The sequence below is a fragment of the Astatotilapia calliptera genome, chromosome 1 (genome assembly GCF_964374335.1).
Source record: "Astatotilapia calliptera chromosome 1, fAstCal68.1, whole genome shotgun sequence".
Taxonomy (NCBI): Eukaryota; Metazoa; Chordata; class Actinopteri; order Cichliformes; family Cichlidae; genus Astatotilapia; species Astatotilapia calliptera.
In genome coordinates, this window is record NC_137422.1 from 35,527,408 (window position 1) to 35,548,507 (window position 21,100).

Here is a 21,100-nt window from a genome sequence, read left to right on the forward strand (position 1 = left end):
CTGCCTCTGCCCTGGGGTTCATCCAAGAGACAAAAATCACCATATGTCCTTCGTTTGTTGGAAGAATTAGGAGATGTGGGCTTGCAACTGTGCTCGTAAATGATGATGAATTCTTTTTACATTGTATGCAAAGAGAACATTCTGCATATCTGACTAATGCCTTGTCCAGTGACGTGGCTCAGACAGCTGACCTGATTTATTGCAAGGTTTCCTGCATTGTTAAAAAACAATCTCTGACTCAATGACAGAGGCCCAATTAGGGCCATTCCTTTGATGCAGAAAAGGTCCATATACAAAAGAGACTCTGAATTGCAAATCCAGTTGTAGCCCGTCCTTGCTTTCCCCTAATCTAATAATGTGATCCATCATTTCAACGGCGACAGCTCTACAGCCCAGGCATAGGACAGAATCCCACAGAGGATTAGTAAGATGTTTGAATATCCATATATTTAGCCCTATTTAGAGAGAAAAAATGCATATTTAGAATAATGCACTGGGCTATTCTTTTACATTTCACCCAATTATACCTCACGAGATACTTCAATTTCATTTTTCCAGATTTAACTGTTACTGGTTGTTGGTAACCTTCTAAAAAGCACTTGACATCCATATACCTTCAAGACTCAAGGTTTTTTTTTGTCGACTAAAAAAAGAGGCCCGTTTCCTGCTCAGTGGTGGCGCTGTTGTTTGAGGGATGGCTCTGTTGCAGAATCATCCATTACCCTGATGAGCTCGCAGCCCCAGAGCTATGACAGCACAGCCACACGATGAGCGAGACAGCCGACTGCCACTATTTGTTCCACTAAAGCATTCATCACACTAATTACCCATGGTGCCAAACAGCTCCAGCAGCCCAGTGAAGCTTTGGCTGCTCGTTTGGAGACGAGGTGAGGTAGGGAAACCTCAGATGAGTCTAAACAGGAGGCTGTCCTCTTTTTTCTGGCTTTCCTGCACATAATTAACTTGGCACACCAGCAACTTGACAAATTGGAATGATGAATCTGGCCTCTATGAATAGATACAAATACATGATCAATCAAAATACCGGACAGTGTTCTCAGTCTGAGGAAATGTGGTGCTGTGAAGGACAAAAGAAATGTCTTTGCTGTGAATGACATTTGGTCTTCTGGTAGAAAAGTGAGAGGGAGGGTTTGTGTCTGGTGTGTTTGAGCTGCGAAAATGTAGAAGCAAGTCAGTGCTAAGTGGGTGGTGGAGAAAAAAGTGGTTGCAAAATCTCACCATTTCACAATTCAAGTGCCAATTTAAAAAAAAACAACATTATACTTTATCCAATTTTCAATACATAATGCCTTTTTTCTAAAGGACTACACTTTCAGCCTGCTTTCGATAACTTTTCCTTCGATGCAGACAGATGCAAAAGCACAGTCTCTCTGAATTATAGTCATGTATGCCACCTGACCTTGGAAAGTACCAAGAAAGACTCTTTGGTTTCTTTAAATTTCTGTCTCATTCACACTTAGCCCCCAACTGTCCATGTCCCTTCTGGCCTTCACACTGCCGTCTGAACGAATGTAGCATCCAGTACATCAAAACATCCCAGCATTACCTCCCCGCAGTGGCCACAGATCAACTGATCAAGCACAAAGAAACTTCCTAGAGACAGCAAATCCTCCCAGCCTGCCTCACAGCTGCATTTTAAGAATATCACTGCATCTCACTAACTAGGGCAAGAAAAACCACCAGCATAAATGACACATGGCCAGCCACATGACAGCTGTTAAAACACTCAACTAATTCTTTGATGCCATGTTGAAAAAAAAAAAGCCTGTCATGAAAAGTGAGTGTGTTTGAAACTCTTCATTTCCTGATAAATAATAATAATAATAATAATAATAATAAAATCACACCTGTAATATTTTTTGCATTGTTTGTTATGTTAATCATAAATATTGCTCTCTATATATTTGTATTCTTAACTTCACTATTTATTGTTAGTTACTGTGATTCAGCTTCTTGTACATTACAGTTAAAAACTATAGTAATTACTCATTAACACAGATGTTTTCTGATGTAAACTGACTAAAAGATTACTGACGACACTGTTATGGTCAGTCACAATTTTAACTGTATATAACGTTGACTTGTGCATATAAAACTATGGGGTAAATAAAGTCAGAAGTAAAAAAGTAAAAGTAGATAAATTTGAATTTATAAAATGGTAAGCAGAGTTTGACTTAAAGCACGAGACACAAGAGAGATAAAGTGCAGACCAAGGTGTTTATTCATCAACATTAAAGATTTAACTGAATCTTCATTGAGGCTAAATGATCTTCTGGATCAGAAAGACATTTAGATCTGTATTAGTTTCTTATGTTTTCATTTAAAATAATTTTTAAAAAATTGGGGGGCGTATTTCTCTTTGTGACGAAATTACATAAAATGCGCAATTTGATCACATTGCTAAAGGAGCATCTCAGAAATGTGTAGATCCAGAACTAGATCAAGCTCTATAAATGAATCACTTCTAAGTTGAGCTGAACCTCACCTCTGGTAAAGTCTTCCTCAAGATCAGTACCAAACTTTTAAACAAAGCTGTTAATAAACAAACGAAAGCAATCCTATGTCCTAAGGTAACTAAAAGCACTGTTAACCACAAGTGGCAGCCCTTTCAGACTGCCACTGATTAACCCATGAACTGAATGTGATATGATTTGCTAAATTAGGCTAAAGAAAAATCTAAGATGCACAAATAATAATAAAAATGCACAAAAAAATCACACTTAAGTATATTATCTTAAAGTAAAGTTTGAATTATGTCTTTATCCTCTTCCATTCCACTTAATTAACCACTTAGTGCCTCCACCCGGACGGTAAGGTGTGCACAGCGCCCCCCTGGGAATTTATTTGGCCTTAACACCTGAAAAACAAAACACAACAATGTAAGAAACTCATCATGTTATTGCCCTCATTATCCATGACTTTAGAGACTGGACAATAAAAATATTTTGTAATGGCATAAACAAACCTGTCAAACTAATTATGCGATCCTTTCATTCGAAAGACCTCTATCAGCATCAACTGAAAGGCTACCAGCAAATATGCCTCAAATTTTGCACTTAAATATTAAAATACTGCAAAATGTTACAATAATAATACAGTCATCTTTAGTTCTCTTATGCATAAACAGGTCAGAAATGTGTGCAGTCCACATTAAAAGGTTTGACTAAAGCATATGTCTTGTTTAAAATGTTATCTTATTTGATCAGTTTCAAAACTGTTTACAGTTCAAAGCTGAGTTGAGTTGATTCTATCATTTACAAAGCAATGTGGGTTAATCTCATACGAGATAATGAGTGCTAGTCTGAGTGAGGTCAAAGGTTAAGTAGGATTTTGTACAATTCCTAATGAGGATCCCAACATTTCGCCAGGATGAATCTGTTCATGAGTGAGACGAGCGTTAGCGGTGTGTTATAACTGCACACTGACCTGTAGCACAATGTGTCTCTCAAGCGTGAAATCCACCTCATGAAGAATTCTGCAGTTGGCCTGAAGGAGTCAGAGGTCAGCTGTCTGGGGTTAATAAAAGGTGAGAGATGGTTCAGCGGTCACAGGTGAAGCAAAGGCTGTGCCGTGTTAATCTAACTCACTAACTATTGTTGCTCTCTGACCAGGATGTGAACCGGCTAAAGAGCCTAAGAGGTACCAGCTTTGTTTCAGTGGCTGCCAAGGTTCACAGCAGGGTGACAATCTACAGGCTCTCTTTACTGTCCAGCATCTATTACCAGAGACATAAACATGAAAAGGTTTTAGTCACTAGTTACTGTAAAAATTACAATTGCTATAAATGATAATGTAAGATACTGATTTTAATATTAATTGTTGCTCCGGTTCAACAATCTGTAGCAGAAACTTCCTTGTTCTTTAACTGTAAAATGCATGAAAATCAACTTTTGCTCATTTTTTAAATGTCTTGTTTTAATAAGTAAAACTTTGTTGTTAACACTTCTTATTATAGTTTAATTTAACATGTAAAATTCAGTAAATGTCTAGTGTACATCTGCTTATTCACAGAAACTTGATTCCCACTGTATTCAGGTTAAAAACTCTAGAAATTTTATTCAAGATGAAGTTGTTCTGTGTGTCAGAAAAGTTGGATGTATTCTCAAAAATAAAATTTAAAGCAAACTAATTGTGACAGGCTTGCACTTTAGACACTTCCCACACAATTGCAGTCAGAAGAGTCACGGGGATCATATTCTCTGTATTCTCCGGAGCTTACTGTGATTTTTTGGTGTTAATTGTTTTTTTTTAACAAAAGCACATTGAGCTTATTTTGCAAGATTGTAAGTAAGTTATCAGATATAAAATTCTAGGTTGTTGATAAGTTTGATAAATATAAGGTTGAAACTTGTGTAACTGGATTAGGTTTCTTTTCAGAAAAATCTGGTTAGACACAAACTGTGATTAATTCTTCATTAGTATTTAAACAATCGAAATATCACAGGGATATAGGGACTATCCTTTGAAATAAAAGTGGATGCACATTTATTCCACATAATTAAATAACTGGTAGAAGCTAGATGTAATAATTAATTTGCTTTCCGCTCACAAAATGGCAAATGTTTCTTTCTTTTCCAGAAATCATGCTAATGCTCATGTATATTTCACTTTTGAACTTAGGACTGGTTATATGCTGACCATAACCTTTTCTCCACATGCACAATCCCTTTGTTTTTATTTTATTCTGATTATTTTTTTAAAATATTGATGTATTTTGCCTCGCCCAACCACATCCAGACACTACACATTTCACTTTGCTGTGGGTACAGTTCAGATATTGAGTTGTTATTTTGCAGGTAAATTGGACAATTTGATTTGCAATGGTTTGTTTCTACATCATGGCCTCTGGGTCAGGTCATGACATTTCGGAATCTGCACACTTACACACAGTCACTGCTAAAACACAAACAGAAGACATCCACTGCAGGATCTGAAAGGCTACCGTGCACTTTTAGCTCACAACCATTAATCTTGTTACCGTAATGACTTTACACCACACCCATTCACTGCCAAAGCTGAGAATACTACCGGATATTCCTAGAAGACTATAATGTGTGCTTTTCTAAAAGCTCTTTTGGTCAAGTAATTCCTTGACAATACGCTTCATCATATTACCTGCTGAACGTAGTTTTCTCATGTCATATAAACTCATCAACCACCTTCACACTATATTTTTTTCAGATTTTAGCTTGACCAATGTTTGTCATGTTCAGAATTATAAGAGCAAATTTTCAGTAAAGTGACATCAAGCTTGCATTAGAAACATTCTGCAGATTTCTGAGCAGGAAGCCAGAGCTGCCTCCCACTGCACTGCAAACAGTCATATCCTGGTGGTTTTGCCCACACAGCAGGTCTCTCCTGGCCAAACTCTCCCTCATTTTGTTTCCAATTAGCTCGCTTTCAGCTCCCCCACTGGTGATAAGTCATAAAGGGCACCAGATCACCAAAAACAGGAGGGATTTATCATCTGTAAACTCCTAAATCTGTGATTAATATTAACCGGACCCATCATGAGGGAGAGCGGGGGAGGGGAGAGGTCAGTGAAATAAACAGTGTGAAGGAATGCATCATCCACATTCAGTGTGGTAAACACTTTAGCCTTGACCTTCCACTGCTGATTGGTATTGGACATCAGCCGTGTGTTTTGTTAGCAGGCGGGGCAAGGCTTGTTTTGTGTGCGAGCAGTCGCTGGATGACTGCAGCTCTGGCCGTCTGGAAGAACGTGACAGCACACTCAGCCTCAGGACTCATGGAGCATGAGTCAACAGTGAAATGGCCATACAGACATTTTTACATGGCACTGACTTGCCATCAAAGACATCCATGGACATCAGACTGATTCCATTTGAGAAATCCACAACAAATGAAAAGAATGGTTGTGCTACACGTAAATACACCAAAATCAAACAATGCCACTGTATGGAGACACACAGCAACACTGAGTTTAATACCATAATCAAAGTCACCAAATCTACTCTGAAAAATGCAGTAGCTTTATGGATATCAAGTAGCGTATGCGCCAATGCAGCTGCTCTGAGTGAAATTCAATAGATCATGAACATGAGAGACAGAAAGGGCAGAGGCGCATGTGAAGGTGTCATCTCTTCAGCTAGACATGTAGCCACTGGTTTTCTTGTATATATTTAATTCCCATATATCTTTGTATTATTGCTATTTGAGGAGGGATAACATCAGTTTATTTATTCGGTTTGTTTAATTTATATTTAGAATAGATTTTACAGCCTGTGCTAAAATAATAATTTTTGTGTGTTTATACTGAGCATTTCACAACAATCTTTTTACAGTAAATCTGCAAGTTTACTGATGAAAGCTAAAAGTCCAATATGTATCTCACCCATACATAAACTAACTTGTAAACGTTCTCTCTCAAGAAAGAAAGAAAGAAAAAAAGAAAAGGTTTTAGTAATTTCTAAAAATGTCTTCTTATCTGATTAGTCATTTGGTGTGAGTGGATGATTACGTGATTACAAAGTCCACAAAGTGACTGCAGCTAAGACAGGGCAGAGGAGAGGTGCATTAAATGTATTGTTTATAAAAGAAATGTATAAAATCTATCTCTTTTTGTGAGTGAAGTGGATCTAAAAAAGGGAATTTTTCTGCGTAATTTACTGACGACACTAGGTGGCATCAAATAACTGCATTTAGAATCTGAATTGGCCCCTTCGGGGTCTTCGCGGGCAGAAGCAGTCTCTTTATGTACCAGTATAACATGAGTACTCATAATATACATTATGGGTGATATGATGCAAACTGTGGTTTGACCGATTCACGGCAAGTAAGTAGTCATAGTGCAAAAAACAAAATAAAAAAAACAAACAGAAAAAATCCGTTCGTGTGCGCACACATGAGAGAGAGAGAGAGAGAGAGATAGAGAGAGAGAGAGAGAGAGAGAGAGAGAGAGAGAGAGAGAGAGCGAGAGCGAGCGATTGGACAAGGAGGGAAAGCAGAAAACATAACAGGGAGGATGTGAACTCTTACCCTCTTTAAAGTCAGCTGAACCCCCGCACTGCTGCTCCGAGACCAGCTTCTCCACGCGTTAACTCCGCCCCAAACCCGCGTCACCGATTCACAGCCGGTGACGTGCGGGCGCATCACTCTCCTCCTCCGTCCCGGAGCAAAGCATCGTCAAAATCAACATCCATCACTCCCCCTCTTTGACTCTCTCTCTCTCTCTCTCTCTCTCTCTCTCTCCCTGATGTCTTTTTAATGTAACTTCTTACTGATCGGGAGAGCAGGGAGCGTCTGGAAAGCCTGGTCGCGTGACTCCATCCCTAATGAAGGATCTGCTCGCACGGCATTCTGTTTAAAGCTGGACACACAGAACAGAAAGGATCAGATTGTATATTTTGGGGATAACGTTTGTGTGTGGATGGCTCCGTCTTTATTTCCCCCCCTCTGTGGATGCTATAGCGCACTATGACGGTTTGAATGAAGCTGTCTTTTTGGATTTTGTCCGCGCCAGCAGCTGCTTCTGGGTGACTGCTCAATCTTCACTTGTGAACTCGTTTTAATTTTCTGCCGTTATCCTATGAGCTCGCTTTTATTTATTTTATTTGAAATTGTATTTCGTTTCGTCAAACAATGCCGCAGTTTCCCATGACTGTGTATTAGCTATTGATGCCGACAGTACGTGTGAGTTAATTATCGCGTAAAAACGAAGTTGGGCGCAAAAAAAGTTTTGGAGAAAGTCGAAATGGCGATGGTAGCGTGGAGAAACACCGAGGCGGTCGGGGACTCTCAGGGGACTCTTTCCTCCCCGGTGTCTCAGGTTGCACCTCTGTCTCTGCCCGGAGAGCTGACGGGACACATGAACCCGGCGCCTTCTCTGGAAATACCCCAAACAGCAGCTGCACCTCAGGGAGCACCGCCGTCCAATCCGTCCGGCAACACCGTCGCGACCACCACCAACAATAACAACAGCACCTCCTCTTCCTCCTCCTCCTCCTCCTTGTCCATGGACAAACAGCAGAGCCAGCAGATCGAGTGCATCGTGTGCGGGGATAAATCCAGCGGGAAGCACTATGGACAGTTCACATGCGAAGGATGTAAGAGCTTCTTTAAACGCAGCGTCAGGAGAAACCTGACCTACACCTGCAGGGCCAACAGGAACTGTCCCATAGACCAGCACCACCGCAACCAGTGCCAGTACTGTCGCCTCAAGAAATGCCTCAAAGTCGGCATGAGGAGAGAAGGTACGCGCTGGCATCAAACTGTTATTACTGGTACTATCACATCCATAACATTTTCACATGCAGCACTCTTTTATGTTTGAACGCATGTCTGCCCCATATCTAGTTGTGTGGATGCTACATATGTGTAGCCTAGCTTATGTTTACATATTTCTTTGTGGACCCAGGAGCCTTACCATCGCCACATGTTGCCTTTGTTTGACACTAGGGATATTTTATTCATTTAATAATGTCTATATATTTTTTTTAAAATACGCGGTGTATAATTATTTATTTTGTCTCGGGTACTATAGCTTTATACTGTGTAGACCTCAGTGTGTAATATTACAAATTATTACAGATGTTCCCGCTAGCATCCTGTAGCATGTTAGGTGCACTATTGTTGCTCCCCTTCCGCTTTATGTCCATCATCCCCAGTGAGTGTGAGTCTGCAGAAGCTTTAAATGTCAGGAGTTCACATTCGGCAGTAGATATATTTAACTTTAGTTTCAGTGCCTTTTTTTCGTTTAAATTGTAGCCATAAAAATGTAAAATACATTTTTAAATGATGTGCTCGTGCGGACCATGTGTGTCTGCTCTTATTCATTATGCATGCTTTTCATATAAAGCACTAGGCCCAGACCGCAGCCTACACTAGTCTACTAAGAGTCTGCTTTGTTGTCTAAATGTGAAAGTTTATTAAAGTTTAGGCTATTAGAGATTTCACAGCCAAAAAATAAATAATTAAGTTACAATAAGCCTACTCACTTGATGATATTAGAGAGCATTAACTGAAAACGGAATCTGGGCTGTGAACTGGAGCAATTATACATTTGAAACAAAAAAAAATGCAACGCTACTGAATACCCAGAAACACGCTGAGAAAAAGAAAAGAGGGGGGGAAAGGAAAAAAAATCTCACACGCCATTATCTGCAGGTTGTGCTCTAGATCTCCCAACACCGAGCTGAATGTGACATTTCTTTCCAGGAGCTGTCCACAACACTTATCCATGTCCACTTCTGAAGAGCCAGCCAACCATAAGCTAGCTCACTACTGACATTAGAAAGGAATCCCAGCCTAATCTGACTAAAATAAGCGCGAGGTTTTAATTCACATATGCTGTTGTAAATGACGTCCCGTGCGTGATGTCTAGTTTTAGGGTTCTTTAAATGTCATCTTCGTTGTTTTAATCGCCTTCTAGCGTGATGTGGCATTTCTGCCGTTTCTTTCTTCCAGCTGTCCAGAGAGGCAGAATACCAACCCAGTCATATCACGGCCAGTTTGCTCTGACAAACGGGGATCCTCTGCAGTGCCACTCCTATCTGTCGGGGTACATCTCTCTGCTGCTGCGGGCCGAACCCTACCCGACCTCCAGGTTTGGCTCTCAGTGCCTGCAGAACAACAACATCCTGGGCATTGAGAACATCTGCGAGCTGGCGGCTCGGATGCTCTTCAGCGCTGTGGAGTGGGCCCGCAACATCCCTTTTTTCCCGGACCTGCAGGTGCCGGACCAGGTGGCCCTTCTTCGCCTCACCTGGAGCGAACTGTTCGTCCTGAACGCCGCCCAGTGCTCCATGCCCGTCCACGCCGCCCCGCTACTGGCCGCTGCTGGTCTCCACGCATCCCCAATGTCTGCTGACCGGGTGGTGGCCTTCATGGACCACATCCGGGTCTTCCAGGAGCAGGTGGAGAAGCTGAAGGTGCTGCACGTGGATTCGGCGGAGTACAGCTGCATTAAGGCCATCGTGCTGTTCACCACAGGTAAACTTTACCTTTTCACCCCCACACACGCTGTGGCTGACATTTTAGCGAAATCACGCAAGCTTAAAATCTAAGGAGAATTGTGCCGCCACCATCACGAAGAAAACAACCGCTATCAAAATTAAAATCCTAATTTAGTTAAATAAATTATTTTCCAAATGTAGCGAAAACAAAATTAATGCGAGCGGACCGAGAACGTTACTTAAAAATCGCCCGAAAAACGTAGGAATAAATATTTCCAAAAAAACGACAGAAAATCTTATAAAAATAATTTTACAGATTTTTTTTTATTGCTCGTGGCATAATAGTTTGCATAACACTCGGTAACTGTGCGTTCGGGGTTGGGGAGGGGGGCTAAAAAGAAAAATCAATAATTTGTATTAAAACTCTGAAACACCTTAAAAGCAAAATCTATATAAAATAATTCTTTTGCAGATTTTAGTATGATCATAAGTCTGATGATCCTCTGATATCGTTATAAACGGTCATTAAAAAAGGAATACAAATCATATATGTTGGATTTGCTCTAGAAAAGTACTCCCTTTAAACCTGAGCCAGCTGCTTTACCTCTGATAGAATTCATAGTGAACTTAAGTGACCTCATACAGTTGTCAGATCTTGAAGCAACAGTTTATCTGCATTAAAATAATACTGAAGAGGAAGTGTGAGTGAGTGAGTTTGATGGTCTTAAAACGGCATCAAATCCTTACAGCCCTTAAAATATGAAATACTCTGCCTGAATAGGTTATGCAAATGGGTTTGAGTTAAACATTTGACAGCATCTATATTCCACTGCTGCTTCACATAAAAGGTGCCTCAGCAGAGTGATTTATTACATACATACATATATATATATATATATATATATATATATATATATTAATTTCAAGTGAAAAAAACTTGTTTTCAGGCTTAAAATTTAGAGGGTTTTTTTTTATTTTAAAAAGAAAATTTTTATATTTAAATCTTGCCACTGTTTTAAAAACGATCATAGCATGTAAATGTAACTGCATAATACATTTTATTCTTTACATCTTTAAATTTGAAAATATCTTCATAAAGAAGCTTTTTTTGTACTGTTCATAAAGCAATGGGAACTATTAGTTGACTTTGCAATGCAAAATGTATGCCAGTTTCTTCACAGCCTTTTAGATGACAGAGGGATGTTTGGTTGTTAGATTGTGAGTGGGTTCAAAAGGACAAGTAGCAGCAGAGTAAAAAAATAAACAAAGAAGGTTTCCTATTGGTCTATTTTAGTCCCCGTGAGCATATGTGAGCACATGTGAGCACGTGCCTTTTAAACTGGGACAGTCCTGCTTTAACCCCTGTTTCCAGCCGGCCTGCAGTTTTACAGTACAGACAGAAGAGTCTGGTGTGCGTTGAAATGCAAATGACTCAGAGCAATCAATGCTCTTGCCGTGCTTCCTTCCTTTTGTCTGGGCCCTGAGTATTCTTTTTTTTTGATTGGATGAGAGCAGTGGCACCATTGTTGATCCCAGATGGCATCAGATTGACAAACCTCAACTATTTGCCTATATGTTTTATTTTCAACCTGCCACTGCGCTCTTACAGTATCCAATTTTACATTTTTAAACCTCTACATTTACCCAACCATGTCTGACTAACTAGTTTATTGGGTGTTCTGTGTTTATGGTTGATGGTTCTGATACCATCTTAGTGAGGTTCACTCAAATCTGTTTACAAAGTAATAAAATATTTAAATGCATCCACTAATATTTGGCATTCTGCTGCCCTGACCTCTTCTTTAATGTCTTACCCAGGGATTTAAATAATATCTGTAAATAGTAATACCTACAGATTTTTGTTTTTTCTGGTGCTTTTTTGACTTTCGATCACTGTAACTTTTCATCTAACTCCACATTCAGACTGTACCATCGCGAGTTTTGGTGATTTTGTATTAACACTGAATAAACGTGAAACTGAAGTATTTTTCAGATGCCCAGTTGAACCACTGGTCCTGACCTCTTCTCTTCTGCCTATTTGTTTCTGTGTTACATTCTCTCTGTAGATGCTTGTGGTCTATCAGATGTGGCCCATGTGGAGGGTCTCCAGGAGAAATCGCAGTGTGCTTTAGAAGAGTATGTGAGGAGCCAGTATCCCAACCAGCCTAACAGGTTTGGGAAGCTGCTGCTTCGCTTGCCTTCCCTCCGCAGCGTCTCTTCTTCTGTCATAGAGCAGCTTTTCTTCGTCCGTCTGGTGGGGAAAACACCCATAGAAACTCTGATAAGGGACATGCTGCTTTCTGGTAGCAGCTTCAACTGGCCTTACATGGCTATTCAATAGAGAATAAAAGCTGCTGTGGTGCTACTAAGGTCAGGAAGGGTCCCACTTTTCAAATCAAGTCATTTCAAATAGTAAAATCTCTGTTGATTTAAACAAGAGAAAAAACTGCCAGTGGAATTAAATTCTCTAAAGTATCTTAAGGGTAAAAATGTAATTTAATTTGCTTTTTTCATCATACCGGAGGTATTAGCTGCCTTATTTTCCATTATGCCACTTTTAGAGGGGTCCATAAAATGCAGGAAATCTACCAATGACGAAATGATCTGACCGCACTGGCAGAAATTTTCACTTGTTTAAAGGGAACTAATGTCAGTAAACGAAATGACTGGTTAAGATGGACATCTTTTTGCAGTGTGGTGACCTCTCACAGTCTATGGTTTTTGGGATAACAAACAATATTTATTGGACCTGTGTGTATATTTATCGTGCTTGTAAATTATGTTTTGGATCCTTTTTGTTTTCTTTTTTTTCCCTTTTTCTTTTTTTTTATGTTTTACATATTTTTACCCCAGCTAGTGAGAAAACTGCAGGGATCGTCTTGTGTTGATCTGTTTTTTGTTGTTGTTGTTGTTGTTGTTTTCATACCTTCCAGACATAGCACTTTGGACTAAAGGAACATTTCAGAAAGATTTAATATGATTGTTTGAAACCCGACTTCTTCTGACTTCAACCTTTTTGCTCGGTTGCATAGAGACAGAAAGGTGAGATTGATGCTTTGTTTTAGTTACTTTGTTTTCTTATTCTGGTTTTCTTATTGACATGCAAAGAATGAGAACAGCAAAAACATTTCAGAACTGCACTTCTCATGCTCAGTGTTCGGTTGCGCCAAGCGTTAGTCATTTCTTCGTTATACTTCTTGGCTAATACGATTATTTCCCTTTTGCCATAATGTTCCAGTTAAACTCTTTAAAATCCTATTTCAAAGCAATTTGTCTCTCCCGGATTTTTGTCACACTTCAACTTTTCTGTTTTTTTCCTCATCTGAACTGAGAGGCTAATCATGGCGGTGAGCTGACTGTTGGATAGCTTAATCCAATGTTTTTTATATTTAGAGGGGTTAAAGTCCAAATCATATTCCCGTGACAGGTAAGAAGAACACGAATGACACTACGAGATTAAGGACAAATGCATTACCAAATACTTCTAATGAATTTATGTTTCCTGGACTTTTACACTGACTTCCTCAGAGATTTTAAGAGCACTGGGTCTATAATAACTACAATCTCTTAATTTCCCAGGCCAAGAAACAAATTTATTTCAGTATAACTCATGCATTAATGAGCCCAGGCCACTTAATGGCACAACAGACCACTGCAGGGTATTGCTGAATTTAGAGTGTATGTGCATGTGTGTGTGTGTGGGTGTGTGTGTGTGTGAGTGTATTTGTGTTTACTTCTTTTTGACAACCACTCTGATGTACTGTGAAAGCATATTGGTTAACATATTGGTACCGTATTAAATTATAACTCAAGATTTATAAATAAAGTGTATTTGCTTTATTTCGTCATTTCAGCTCAACAGTGTTCATGTTTGTCACCTTCCAACAGGAATCAAGTGTGTTTACACAAGGGAGCGCATCCGTTATAATTTTGATTTTTTTGTACTGCAATGGAGTAAGGAAACGTAAGCCAAGTGGAGTCTGTCTGGTGTTCTGGAGCCCATTTCTTACTATAATATTGTCACTAATTGGGCGTTTTAATCAAACTAATTGCTTCCACTGACAGTGATAGCTTTATGTGAATGTCAGGTTGTATTTACATTTGCCTTATTTAACAACCTGCAGGAAAACAGTTAACTTTTCTCCTGCACTTATCTTATATTGGGCTTGATCACTCAGTTTTAACATCTTTACAACTTAAGAAAACACCTAAAGGGAGGGAACAAAGAGTGTCACGTTACATCCTTTTCTTGTAGCTTGCAGCTTGTAGCCTGTAGCTGTGCTTTTTTTTTTTTTTTTTATAACTTATTAATAGTTTTAAATTAACTATTAAGACAAAACCTAGTATGATCTTGTAGTATGGCTGTATCAGTACATCCACACATGCAAAAGAAAACTGTATGATATAAAAACATTTTCTTTTTAGAATACTACAATAAAAGTCTGTCTTCAAATAAGGTAAAGCTGCTTTTCCAACTCTTTTTGCTATTAAATCTTCTATTAGTTAAAAAAAAAAAAGCTGGTTAAACTCTTCATAAGAGAATGAAAATGGAGTTAAAACCGTGACTGTGGTGCCAGATTGAGGAGGACAGAGAGGATTAAATCAGCTTCTTTGCTTCTAATGAACACAGAGCTAATGAGGGGGCCCTGCGTGCTCTGTCACTACAGTTTACCCTGAGGAGGCCGAAGCTGGGTGCCCGTCGGCCCCTGGGTGTTCTGGGCCCAAGGGCCAACATAAAACAATGGAGCATTTTCCCACACACGTACAGCTCCAAAGAGACGATAATGAGAAAAGAGTGTCCAGGCTTTATGTGGTGGTGGAAAAAAAGAGTTCAGCCTGAGATCAATACGCGACACTACTCAAATGGACTTTCCTTCGCGGCCACGTTTTTGCCTTTTTTCTTGACCGGAGTAATAAATAAGGGGGGAAACATCTCTCTGCTGTTTTCTACGAGCACAGGAGCTGGATCAGTTATCAAGCAGCGTGGTTTGTACCTAGCCAATCAGCTTTCGAGGATGAAAGCGTGCAGCCAGTCATATCGCTTGAGATCTTTTTTTTTTTTAATATTAATATTCATCGTCAAGTGAGAAGTAGTGAACCATGATGCTCAAGCCCTCAGGAAGCATTACTGTCGGAGTGTTTATAGCTTTTTAAGAAATGCAGCGCAAATGCTTATAAATAGTTTACTGAACAAATGAAATAACACTGACCTACCTGTTGTCCGGGTTCCTGCGCGGTGCTGTGATTAATGTAGTTCACGAAGCTTTTGCGCAGTTCTTCTCGAATAGAAACCTCCTGAAATGCTTGATTTAAAAAAAAAAAATCAAGATGTGGACGCTGTTAGAAAGTTCTGAAACTGAGTTTATATATATATATATATATATATATATATATATATATATATATATATATATATATATATATATAATGTTAAAAACATGTCTAACCAAATAGTTTCCAGAAAAATAAGATTTAAGAAGCGAAGAAAAATAAATTGCATAACATCTCATGTATTTCCCGTTTGTTGGAATGATCGATAATTCCACATACACGTACATACTGTTTCTTATATGGTACATTTAAACACGCGGTAACTCAATGTGCATAAAATATAAAAAGATTAAAAACTGTATTGTTGCAAGTTTTCCACCCGCTCTGTGTTATTTAAAGAAAAGACCAAGACTGACTTTTTTTCCTCTCACATTTTATTTATTTATTTATTTATTTTTAGAACGCCTGGTGGACAAAACGGTTGATTTAATAAAAGTACAAAACACAACTCCTGAGAAATTCAGTTGAGTTGCTGGAACGTTGCGCCTTTATTTTCTAAATCAAAGCGCTTTAAATTAATTATCTTTCTAATCAACTATGATTTTGAAGGGATTCTTATTTTAAATTTCACTTTCAAAGCTACCATGTTGTTTTGAATTTTATAAGTTAAACATTTAAATGTATCTCTTAACTTTTATATAATATCGATATATTATTAACATTATAGAAATCCAGAAAATATTTGAAATATTATTTCTTTTAAAGAAAATTTGTCACCTGTGTTTTCTCGCCAGAAACAAACAATTAATATATTCAGTTTTGTATTTTTTCCTCTTCTTCTTTGGTGGCAATGCACCTTTAAAGTGGTTTTACTTTGAAAAACGGAAAGCTGTCAATATATTATGGAATGCGCCTTTCTGTTGGATCCCTAATATTTTTCTTTTATGTCTCTCTGCGTTGGTTGAATTGAATCGCTTACTGTGGGACTTCAGTGGGTTCTTACGCCGAACGGGAAGAAACTGCGACACTTAAATTAACTATTGGAATGATTTGATAATTCAAATATTTCTTGAAACGGAGCCCAGTTAATAACTGTTATCTCTGTGCATTTAAACATTTTACAGGCGAATGTGTTGACAAGTTTTACAGCACACTTTATATTATATATTTCCTCTACATATTTATGTTAAAATTTCACATCAAAACCTTCAGTTCTCAAATCAACTTCCACCGACTTTTTTAGCCACATAAAAACAAAACAATTTTGACCATTCCTTAAATTTTATTTTAATAATAATGTGAAAATAAAATACAAGACTTTTGAACGTGTCTGCTTAAAATTCTCTTTTGGAAATATATCCTAATAAAAAAAAAATTATTGTGTATTTGTGATAACGCTGTAAACAACAAAGCAAAATACTAGATGAAACGAAAAAGGGAGCAGAAGAAGTTTCAGAGCAGGAAAACAACAAGAAAAATAAAGAAACAAATGCTCCCACAGTGAGGCAGGGTTTATGTGCGAGTAAAGGAAGCTTGGTCTTTTAATCGATCTTTCGATCTTTACTGTATATTTACTTCAGTCGTTCATTTTATTTATTTATGGGCGCCTGAACTTTTTATCTTATTTTCTGTAAGAGATATATCCATTTCCCCCCTAATATTTAGTGTAACTTTGTGCTTTTATTGTGAAGCATTTTAAAGAACTGCAGCCTTGAACTTTGTCCCGTTGAGGAAAGAGTAGTTTTTAGCGTACATACAGTGGCTGCATTTGATACCGCCAAAGAGACTCAGAGTGAAGGTAAACAGTTCCTCTTCTCTGAGGACATTTTTATATTCTACTGAGAGCAAGGTGTTTAATTCTAAATACAAACGTCTTCCCATACAGTGGGCTAACAGAACATAAATGATTGTACAAGTCAGTAAAGAGTCCATTGGCTTGGTACAGAGATTAAGTGTGATCGGAAGACTTAAAAGCACGTTTGTTTCCGAAATGGGGCTCCATCTGTCTGGAAACTGGCATTAAAGGGACCTGAAACATCTGAGAACAAGTTTCACATTTTGCGCGGAAAAGCTGTTCAAAAGCGAAGTTTCTGGGACACATTTAACACGGAAGCCCCGTCGGATCAAAGAAACATATTTTTAAATCTTTTGCAAGTGATCAAAAGCAGCAGTTTAGAATTGCTGCTACTTTTGTTTGTAATAAAGTCCCAGAAATAAGTTATACTGTGAAAAACGCCTTGATGCAGATATGTTTGTTCCCTCTGGTCAGTAAATTAGGTCAAACTAAAGCACAGTTTTGTCATCATTTTGTGCTTCTACACATGGAAATGGGTGAACTTTGCTTACTGTACTCATTTGTTTATCTGTGGGCAAACCTAAGCTGTGGGAAGAAGGGGCCAAGTTCTGGCTTTCCTTCTTATTTCCTTTCCTTGTCCCCGAATTGCCCTACTAATCCTGTTCAGACTGACATCATGCCACTCCAGCTCCCTGCTTAGATGCCTTGAAGCTGATGGCAAGATTCAAGAGGTTCCCCTGGATCCATTCAATGACCTTTGACCCCGGTCTGCCCTTTCACCTTATACCAGCTAAAGAGAAGGCAGACATGACAACATCAAACCACCAAACTTTAGCCGTGCAGCCATATCATTTAACACCGTTTGCCAAAACTTATGCCGGCAAAGGTTATTAAGATTCACAGCACAATCATCATTAAAGGAGCATTGGTCTCAAATGCTCACTGAAAAAATTCAATTTCTGTCTTTTTTTTTCACCCTCACTTGAGAAATGCAAATGTAAACCCGTGGAGGTGAAGATACAGCAAGCGCCACGCCTCAGCGAGCCCATCTGACGCTCATGGAAACAAAATCTTAAAAGCACTGAATATGCGAGGAAGCCTGTCTGCTGAGGAGCCCCCCTCGCAAAACATTTCAGCGACCAAGGAGGGAAAAAAAATACACACACACACACACCAATCAACTCAAGGACTGTACAAAGAGCGGTCTGTCGTTGCTAAGAGACAGATGCAGAATAACCTCCATGAGAAACCTGACCATGACCCTTCCGCCTCCTCCTCCTCCCAAACAGTCTCTCCCTCTCCCACCCAATTACTACCAAACATTAAAGCCCACCTCTGTCACATTAAAGCTGAAAAGCAGGGATGTTGAGGGAGGGGCGGGATTCATGGGGTTTGTTTTAATAAGAAGCTGCATAGAAGATTTTGGATTATTCCTTAAAGCAAAAAGAAACCAATTTTCTTTATTTTTACACATGAGACTGAATGTTGTTTGGGAGCAGCAGGCATGGAGGATTGGTGTTGGTGTGTTTTATACAGGCAGGCGGATGGGCGGAGTTTGCGTTGGATAAGAAGAGGATGGGGGTGGGCAGAGGGAAGTCATCAGACGAATGAGATGATGAAGATTTGACAGAGAGGTGACAGAGAGTTCAGCTTATAGGAAGCCTGTCGATTAGTGCCTGTGTGGCTGACAGGTGGAATCCCAGGGGCGCGTCTGTCACCGCAGTCTGCTGCCAGGCCCAGCCCCAGCACCTCCGCCACCACAGGAAACACCCATGTGCGGGGATATTCTGCAGACACGGCAGCGTCTCATTGGCCCAACCGGCAGCCCTGCCTCACAAGCAGAGCCTAGATTAAAGCTTTATTGTGCACAGAAACCAGGGTGAAAGTCATGTTAATCCTCCACTAATACATTGCTATCAGTGATCTCTTTTTACAACCCGATCCAAACAAGCTTCCTGGAATGGGTTTTAATCTGACTGAGGGCAGAAGAAATTTTAGGGCCATGTGAAATACTACTTTTTTGTTTGTTTTTATTATGTACTGTTGCAGCAGAGCATGGGAAACTGAAAAGCACAGTGCTGAGAGGGCCTCTGCTGTTGCTAAGATCCATTAACATGCAAATCTTCCTTTTAAAAAGTTTTTTTTTTCCTTTTTACTGGAAAGGCAACAGGGGCAAAAGAAAAAATCATACTGGGATGAAGAAAGCAGATATTATGGCACAAAGACGAAGCCAAACACAAATGAAAGTCTTAGAGGATTTACATAGGATCAGGAAACTTCAAATATCTCAATTTTGTTTTGTCTCTCAGATTTTTCAGTCTGCATAGTTCAGTCTTGCAAGGTTGTACAGAAGAGATGAAATAAAGATAAAGACGAACTGTTTTACGTCGAGAGTGATGAAGGAAATATTCAGCTACAGCAGTTTTAATTAATAGTGTAAAAAAATGTATGTCAGTGTAAAAATAGTTGCATTAAGCAGATCCTCTGAGCTTTACAAAGCTTTAGTGAGATCATTGGTTTGCTGGCTGGGCTGCAACTTCACTATTTTGGTTAATTGCTTTCTTAGCATCATTTTCAGCTGTTTTCACTGAGGGAGTACAGTGTCTTAGAAATAACCAAGTAAAGTAAATGCACTTCATGTGTACTTTGTTTAAAAAAAAACTGGTTTCTTTGAACTAGAACTGCATAAACAAAATACATGCCACACTGCTGAACGCACAGTCCAATCTGTAAAATATAGATCTATATCTGTGATAATGGCATTACAGAATCAAGAATAATCATAAAGCTAGGTCTCAAAAAGGACAGACATATCATATAGTATGAATGACAGATCTGAGCAATTACATAACATGCCTACATGCTGCCTACGCTAACAAGAAAGTACCTACTGTTTTTCTGTTTTATTGAAAATTGTTTACATACCCATAAACACACACATTTAAAGCATCGGATATATCTAAAATATCCTATTTATCTGGCATCTCAAGCACACATCAGGCATGTTGGCATTTTGACAAAAAGAGCATTTTTTCATTAATCCAGATTCCATTAAAATTGCGCTGGTACATGCAGAAGGTTGGTGTGGCCGAGGAGGATGCTAGGGATAGGATAAGATGCAGGTAGATGGTCCACTATAGCGATTATTGTTTGAAAATTGTGAAAATTCAAAACAAAGCTGAGAACACTTTTACAGCACTGCACATTTTAGACATATCTACAAGTTGGTCATAGAGGTTTCGATCATTCCTATGGTGATGAGTCAAAAGTGCTTTAACAACTCGCTACTGCTCACACTGTGCACAGTACAGTACCATCAACAATAAGGCACCTGAGTATAAATTCCCCAGTCATCTCAATGTTCTACATTTGTATGTCATTCAGCATTCTTTAAATGTTATGTACTTCACATATAGCGCTTTGCTGAAAGCTTCAGAAAAAAGTACAACAAATAGAAGTCCATAGATTTTGAGACAAGGCGCTGCCTGATGATTAACTTCTCTATTTTTAACACCTGTCCTAAACGCATTTGCTTCCCCAAGAGGAGTCTAATAATCTTATTATTTCAGTTATTTATTTTTATTTTATTATTCATATTATTATCTGTGTGCCTGACAACTCACTAGCTACATAAAGCTGCGTAATTAAACTTTGATAATTTGTTAAATACTACTATACATCCCTCCCATGCTTTTCCTTCTGCCTATTTGTTGTATGGCTGTTAACAAAGATAAGAGGACTTTGATTTCTCTCTTAGCACTTCTTAATCATCATTCGCAGGTCACTGGAATATTGTCCGTGTGCTGTGACCTTTGACCTCTTGATCTCCTGACTGCTGTTTGTTTGTAATCTGCTGATCTAGGAAATTGGATGACAGCGGATTATGAAATCATTGGAATTCCTAAAATTTTGCTTGTTTTAATACAAATGTTTTTGCACCCTGCCATGTTCTGTATCCATTGCTCATAAGATTATATGAAGTCTTTATCCAGTTTCAGTTCAATGAAATGTAGACAAAATGTTTTACCACTGGTTTATCATTCACAATTTTGGAAGACAAAACTGTCTGATTGTTGCTGGATTTGTTCCCTATGTTACA

General features: G+C 38.8%; 1 protein-coding gene and 1 long non-coding RNA gene across 3 annotated transcripts; one reads left to right on the plus strand and one right to left on the minus strand.

Annotated features, from left to right (window-relative positions):
- Positions 1-2,224: 2,224 nt before the first annotated feature.
- Positions 2,225-7,155, minus strand: LOC113026362 (uncharacterized). The gene is made up of 3 exons (XR_003272908.2): positions 7,021-7,155; positions 3,448-3,531; positions 2,225-2,878 (listed from the first exon to the last, which is right to left on the minus strand). It is a non-coding gene; the product is annotated as an uncharacterized LOC113026362 (long non-coding RNA).
- Positions 6,766-13,761, plus strand: LOC113026352 (COUP transcription factor 2-like). 2 transcript variants are annotated; one of them, XM_026175041.2, is made up of 3 exons: positions 6,766-8,264; positions 9,448-9,972; positions 12,002-13,761. In XM_026175041.2, the coding sequence occupies exons 1-3, from the start codon at positions 7,736-7,738 to the stop codon at positions 12,274-12,276; spliced, it is 1,329 nt and encodes a 442-aa protein (XP_026030826.1). In that variant the 5' UTR covers positions 6,766-7,735; the 3' UTR covers positions 12,277-13,761. The 2 variants fall into 2 exon arrangements, with proteins under 2 accessions (XP_026030826.1, XP_026030835.1); XM_026175050.2 differs by having other exon boundaries at positions 6,766-8,234.
- The last annotated feature ends 7,339 nt before the right edge of the window (positions 13,762-21,100 follow it).

Bases quoted from the DNA above. Each gene is read 5' to 3' on its own strand.
- LOC113026352 (XM_026175041.2), top strand. From the start codon at position 7,736: ATGGCGATGGTAGCGTGGAGAAACACCGAGGCGGTCGGGGACTCTCAG. The intron at 8,265-9,447 runs GTACTATCACAT...TCTTTCTTCCAG, and splicing joins GCATCAAACTGTTATTACTG to CTGTCCAGAGAGGCAGAATA. The intron at 9,973-12,001 runs GTAAACTTTACC...TTCTCTCTGTAG, and splicing joins CATCGTGCTGTTCACCACAG to ATGCTTGTGGTCTATCAGAT.